Source organism: Miscanthus floridulus, chromosome 1 (genome assembly GCF_019320115.1).
Source record: "Miscanthus floridulus cultivar M001 chromosome 1, ASM1932011v1, whole genome shotgun sequence".
NCBI lineage: Eukaryota > Viridiplantae > Streptophyta > Magnoliopsida > Poales > Poaceae > Miscanthus > Miscanthus floridulus.
Window position 1 is genome coordinate 17,944,019 of NC_089580.1, and position 6,481 is coordinate 17,950,499.

At 50.0% G+C, this 6,481-nt stretch overlaps 2 protein-coding genes across 2 annotated transcripts; one reads left to right on the top strand and one right to left on the bottom strand.

The window, feature by feature from the left end:
- Window positions 1–958: 958 nt before the first annotated feature.
- Window positions 959–2,270, top strand: LOC136474792 (HMG-Y-related protein A-like). Its single transcript, XM_066472357.1, has 2 exons — window positions 959–1,184; window positions 1,318–2,270. The coding sequence occupies exons 1-2, from the start codon at window positions 1,110–1,112 to the stop codon at window positions 1,936–1,938; spliced, it is 696 nt and encodes a 231-aa protein (XP_066328454.1). The 5' UTR covers window positions 959–1,109; the 3' UTR covers window positions 1,939–2,270.
- Window positions 2,271–4,230: 1,960 nt separating this feature from the next.
- Window positions 4,231–6,479, bottom strand: LOC136452797 (pentatricopeptide repeat-containing protein At4g22760-like; the record flags this gene model as incomplete). The annotated part of the gene is made up of 1 exon (XM_066453395.1): window positions 4,231–6,479. A coding segment is annotated over one exon (846 nt), but the record flags the coding sequence as incomplete, so codon positions are not given.
- Window positions 6,480–6,481: the final 2 nt, after the last annotated feature.

A 6,481-nucleotide genomic window follows, 5' to 3' on the forward strand; every position in this document is an offset into this window, starting at 1 on the left:
TGTGTGTATATATATATATATATATATATATATATATATATATATATAAGAGGTAGAGGCGATGTGGAATAGTAATACCTAGGCCCTGTTTGGCCGGGTGTCGGCCGCTGGGCGGCTGACAGGTGCCTACAGGAGCCGGAGCCGTGGAGCCAGAAAAACGAGCTTCTCCGGCTCCGGTTGTGTCAGTGAGAGAGGAAAGGATGAGAGAGAAAAACAGCTCTGATGAACAGTAACCAAGTGTCGGCCGCTGGGCGGCCGACAGGCCGAAGCCGGAGCCGTCGGAGCCCGATTAAAGAGGCCCCTAGTAATAGTAGTAGCATAGTAAAAAGCAACATGATCGATAGACAACCTGTTCGGTTGGTTGGGCTGGATCATGAATTATTTACTGCTGACTGATTTGGTTAGTTTTGTGTGAGAAAAAAATACTATTCCAGCTTATAATCCATGATCGTATACGATCGTTTATGGCCGAACAGGCTGAGAGTAAAGAAGGTGTCAATTTATAAAGTGAAACAATGGGCGGCTCTAAAGTGGAGTCCTCTTCGCGCACGTAGTCACGTGGACCACCACCATTTCTTCACTCGTTCAGAATCAACAACGGACATTCTTACGGTTTGCCGTCGAGTGTTTGTTTCTCCACTGGTTAGAATCACCACGAAGTTTCCCTTTCTCCTTTGCAAATCATCATTTTCCCACGGCGCTTCAGTGCCCTGGTTTGGTCAGCCGCCGCACACCGCGGTCAACCACCACGGTCGACACTCGAAAGCAGGCGGCGGCAGCAGCTGAGCAGCAGCGCCGGACGGTCGAGTCGAGCCGATCCGAACCCACACCGTTGGGACTTGGGGCAGCACCCGCGCGGCCCCGAGCCGGGTGGGCCGGGTCACCCCCCGGTACCACGCGCGGAACACCCGACAGATTCCTTGTCGAAACTGTACTTGCATTCCCTGAGGCCTCAGCGGCAGCGCCCCTCTCAGTCTCAGATCCGCGTCGTCGCGGCCCCTCCTCCCCTCTCCGCTGTGCCCCCAATTCCCACTCTCCCACGCGCCCAGACACGCCGAGAGGGAGAGGAAGCGACAGCTAGCAGCCGAGGCGGCCAGCGCAGCGCAGGCATGGCCACTCCCACTTCCAGTGGCGACGGCTCGCCCCCGGGCTCCTCCGACCTCGTGCCCCCCTCCTACCCCGAGGCAAGCTTCCCTCCCTCCCTCGGTTCCAGCCCTACCTCCTCCCCTCTCCTCTCCTCTGCGCTGCTCCTTTCCGCCAGATCTACGCCGATCTGCCGAATTTGACTGACCCCTGCGCCTGCCCTGGCTGCTGCAGATGATCGTCGCTGCGATCGCCGCGCTCGCCGAGGAGAACGGCTCCAGCCAGGCCGCCATCGCGCGCCGCATCGAGGCGGAGGCCCGCGGCGACCTGCCGGCCTCGCACCCGGCGCTCGTCGCCGCCCACCTCTCGCGCATGTCCGCCGCCGGGGAGCTCGTCGCCGTCGCGGGGGGAAAGTACGCGCTGTCCCCGCCTCCGCCGCCGGCACCGCCGGCGTCGGAGTCACTGGCTGACGACGAAGAAGACGACGACTGCGCCGACGAGGAGGAGGAGGAGGCGCCGGAGCCTCTACCTCTGCCGCAGCTGCCCGCTAAGCGCGGGCGCGGAAGGCCCCCGAAGCCGCGGCCCGCGGGCTTCCCCGCCGCCGGCGTGCCAGGAGCTGCCGGCCCGTGCCCCATCGGCGTACTCGGAGCCGCCGCGACCCCCGCCGCCGCGCCACGCCGGCGCGGCCGCCCGCCCAAGCCGCGGGACCCGCACGCGCCGCCCAAGATCCCGCGCCCGCGCGGCCGGCCGCGCAAGAACCCGCTCCCGGAGGGGATGGCCCCGCGGCCGCGCCCGGGCACGCCAGCGTCGGCCAAGGCGGCGCGCCCGCAGTTCGCCGAGGTCGGCTTCGTGTGATGCCGAGGAGTTCTCGCCCGCCGGCCAGGGTGCGGCGGCGAGCTGGCGCAAGCTAACATTTTGCCCTCGTTCCAGCTCTTGTCTGTCTGATGTGGGTTTCGTCTCAGTTCGTGTGTGGTGTTGTCTAATCCGGGGAGCGTGTAGGGGCAGGAGTCTGAGTGGAGGCAGCTTCGGCGGCGGTGGCGGCCGGCGGTGTGTCGTGGTTCGTGGTGTTTCTCTACCTTACTATTGGTGGGTGGTGGCCGGAGTGGTGTGGCTCCGGCGGTGTATCGTGTGTCTCCTTGTCGCGCTCGCGCAATGCAATGCAGTTAGTCTGATCGTTTCATTTGCCAGTCTTGTCTTGATCCATGGAATTCTGTTTAGCTCAGCCAACAACCAAGAATTGCAGTGATCTTGCAGTTGCCTTGGCTGATGGGTGGATTGTGTTCTTGCTGCATCGCATTCGCAGCAACCTCGTCACGTCTCTCTTTGATGTAGTAGTACTGTTGGATGGATTGTTCTAAAGGTCGCATGGAATATGCTTGCTTAGTGGTTTTCGAGATTGCTGTCATCAGCCTGTTCCGATCTCACGCTCCGTTAGTGAGTGAATGGATCGATGAACACTATCGGTGTGTCACACCTGACACCTGTTTGTGACAGATGACACAGAGAGTTGATGAAACGCGTGTGATCTGCTGACGTCGAGAAGCGTCCTTCACAGGATAAGCTGATCACCGGTGGTCTGATGTCAGTTCTGGCGATGGTGACACCGACACTGGCTGGTCCTAGGTTTCATGGAGGGCACCAATACGGACCTGTAGTCAGCTACAGCAGCGAAGGCTGATGAACAGGAGACTCCGTTTGGTTGGTGAGCATGACACGTTCTGATGCTTGTCTGTTACGCAAGCTGCAGCTACTGGCTGTGATGTTTCTCGCGTAGTCATGTTAGCTTAATTAAGATCACGATCTGTTATCCAATCTCGCTTGAGTAGGAAGTAGACTGCTTTCAGTGTGGCAGCCTTGAAATTAACGATGCTTGTTGGGATTTTTCAGCCTGGCTGTAGTTACAGGCTGTTTGGGCCTCGCCTTCAATGTTTCTGCCAGTTCACTTTACTACTCAGTTGAGTTTTCAGGAGAATGTGCAGTTTCTTAACTTCGCTTCGACTTTAATAACCTTCCCAATATCCAATAGAGTAGAACTGTCTGAAACCCTGGGCAAAGAGATGAAGGTGAACGGACGGAGTGGCATATGAAAGTCTGAATATTTGGCATATTGGATTCAGCAAACGAAGGCATGGTACATCTTGGTTCTGCTGAAAGCTATGTTATGGTATCATATGAAATTTCTTCTGTTTTTTTTGAACGAAAAATTTTGTTCGGTTTAGTGAACATCGTGCAATTGGATGTTTAAAAATCTGAGTGGAGGTTATTTAACCTTAGATCTCTGGGTTGTCAGTTAGGCAAAGTAGCAGCAAAGCTGGCGCCTGCGAGCATACTGACGCTGCTAGCATTGGCGATTTGGCGAGCGTCATCAAAAGGTGAAATCTATTTGGCAACAGCAGCGCGATTCTTTCTTCGTAAAATTGATTAGAGTAGTTCCATCTTAACATGACTACCCTACACAGGAAAGGAAATGTACAGCATCTGCAGACATGAACCACGGACTGATGATGAATTCCAGAATAGCACAGCATCTGCAAGGCATGAACCACGAACCAATTATGAATTCCAGAATAGCAAAGCGTCTGCAGACATATGAACCACGGGCTAATAATGAATTCAAACAGACGACAGAACATAACTGCAGCCTTTCATCTCTGGTTTTCAGAAGCATCAGGGAAGCATCTCATTATTGCCTTTTTTTTTTTTGGGTTAGCCCTTGTTTAGTGGCCGGAATCGACACCGCCAAATTTACTGTAGCAGCTGTAGCGCACTGTAGCGTTTCATTTGTATTTGGTAATAATTGTTCAACCATTGACTAATTAGGCTCAAAACGTTCGTCTCGCAAAGTACAATTAAACTGTGCAATTAGTTTTTGATTTCGTCTACATTTAGTACTTCATGCATGTACCGCAAGTTTGATGTGATGGGAAATCTTCTTTTTTGCATAGTACCAAATTCAGGAGTTTGGGAGAACTAAACACCCCCTTACTGGGTTAACACCCCCTTACTGGGTTACAATAGCTGCAGCTACCATCTTCTTGCCTTCTCTTCCCTCGTAAAAGTTTCTGCTTCTGTCCAGCACATCATTGTCCATGCTGGCAGTGGATGGAATACCACTAAGATGTGTCAGGCTGAAAAAACACATGAAAAATAGCAGGGCAATAATGAGATTGTAACGACAATCTACCCACCAAAAATCATTACAGAGAAATAACAACAACAACATAGCCTTTCAGTCTCAAGCAAGTTGTAGTAGGCTATTACAGAGAAAAAAAAAGTAGCATAATATATGTAAGTTATGCATTGTTTGGTTCCTTAGCACAAAATTTAACTCCCAAAAAAGACTTTGTACGGTCCACGGGAAGGTACCAAGAAGATATATATCACGGATATGAGATACCAGTACGGCAATAAGGGTACAGCGATATTTAACTCTGAAAAACATTGTGGTAAGTATCTGATATGGGTACGGGTGGGTTAGTGAACCATCGGTGATACATAGCCGAGAAGTGCTATGTTAATTATTGTTAATCTGGTAACTTGAAAGATTGGAGGTAAAATTACTAAGTACTGAATTACAAATAGCAAAACAAGTGCAAGAGCAGGGTGCTGCTCAAATCTGTTAGGACAAAATCATACTATAACCAACAACATCTGTCAACCTGAGATTGCAAACATGAAAGTGTTTGATGACCTATTACTACCAGTGGATAAGTTAAGAGATAGACCCCCTGGAGCTTTGGTTGTACAGAACCAACAAGAGAGAAAGAACAAAGTAATTGCATCATTGAACGAAAAAACTGCAAAGATGGGCAGATCCTATCTTAATGAATTTCTCTTGGATTTGTTGGCGCCTGTTAGTGTCCATATTCAGTTTATTAGCATCACCGTGTGCTCACTAACCACTCCTCTTGCATGTAACGCACAAGAACAACATACCTTTCCCCAAGTTTCTGAATTACTAGTAGAAATTGCAAAGTGTATGCACAGATGTACTTGAATAAAAGGTGGTGGAGTTGGCAACAGACAAGTTATGAGTTTCATGACGAATGCTTGAACTTTTCCAGGTAGCAAGGATGGATATGGGCATCTTCATGGAGCATCTGTATCATCTAGAGAACATAAGATATAGCTCATAGTTTCTCCAATTTAACATAACCCCTTCAATGCTCCTCTCATCAAAATATGCATTAGACAATCTCACATGTTCATGGAGGTTTAGATTTCTCATTTCTTATATTCTTGTATCTAAACCTCCATTATCCTCCTGTCTTCTCCACATAATGAAGATCAGATGTGATGAGGATTAAAGAACATGCCCTAAAGCTCCAAAGAAGGACCACAAGAACAACTGATTCCAATGGGTTCTGAACCCACGTCGAGAAGTCAGGAAACATGAGGAATGGGGATTCCATGATGATGGCAACTAAACAGCTGTTTCCATTGACTCCTCATCTTCCCAAATTTAGTGCCCAAAATCTGAGTTGCACGTTGATTTGTCAACTGAGTAACTGACCCCAAAAGATAAAATGAGTAAGATCAGTAGAATGGATTTATGCAACATGCACCCAGCTACTCCCAGGCGTCTTACTCAAACCCCTTTCTGCCATCATCTTCCTTAAACCCTTAACCTTGTCCCACTTCTTTGCTTGTGCATATATGTTACCCAAGAGAATGTAATATCCACTCTCTTCCAGCTCCAGTTCAAAGCACTTGGAAGCAACAACCTCCCCAAGTTCAATGTTGTTGTGCAACCTGCAAGCAAGAAGCAAGGCACCCCAAACACTGGCATGTGGGCATACAGGTATCTGCATGATCAGCTGGAATGCTTCTTCCAACTTTCCGCAGCACCCAAGAATGTCTACCATTATAGTGTAGTGTTCCATTGAAGAACTAATCTCATATTTGCTTGACATGGAAGTGAAGCAAGTGCGAGCTTCTTCCAGTAGCCCTGCATGACTGTATGCAGACAACAACCCCACAAAGGTCACCGCATTAGGATCAATCCTCGCTTTGGACATCTCCTTGAACAAGCCAACAGCTTCATTTAACTTGCCATGCATTCCACAGCCCACTATCATCGCACTGTAAGACACCACATCCCTTGATCTCAAGCCTCTGAACAATTCAAAAGCCCTATCCATTTGCCCACTCTTGGTGTACAAATCAACCAGAGCGGTACGCAGGTGATCATCCAGATCAACCCCCACATACCCCATGAAACTCTCAACCCACAAGCCGAACCTCAAGTCCCCCAGCTGTGAACATGCCGAGATGACAGAGGAGAAAGTCTTCTCATTGGGTACCACCCAATTATGTGGCTTCAACATCCTGTTAAAGATACCGAGTGCCTCTCTTCCACAGCCATTCTGTGCATAGCATGAGATCATCGCATTCCATG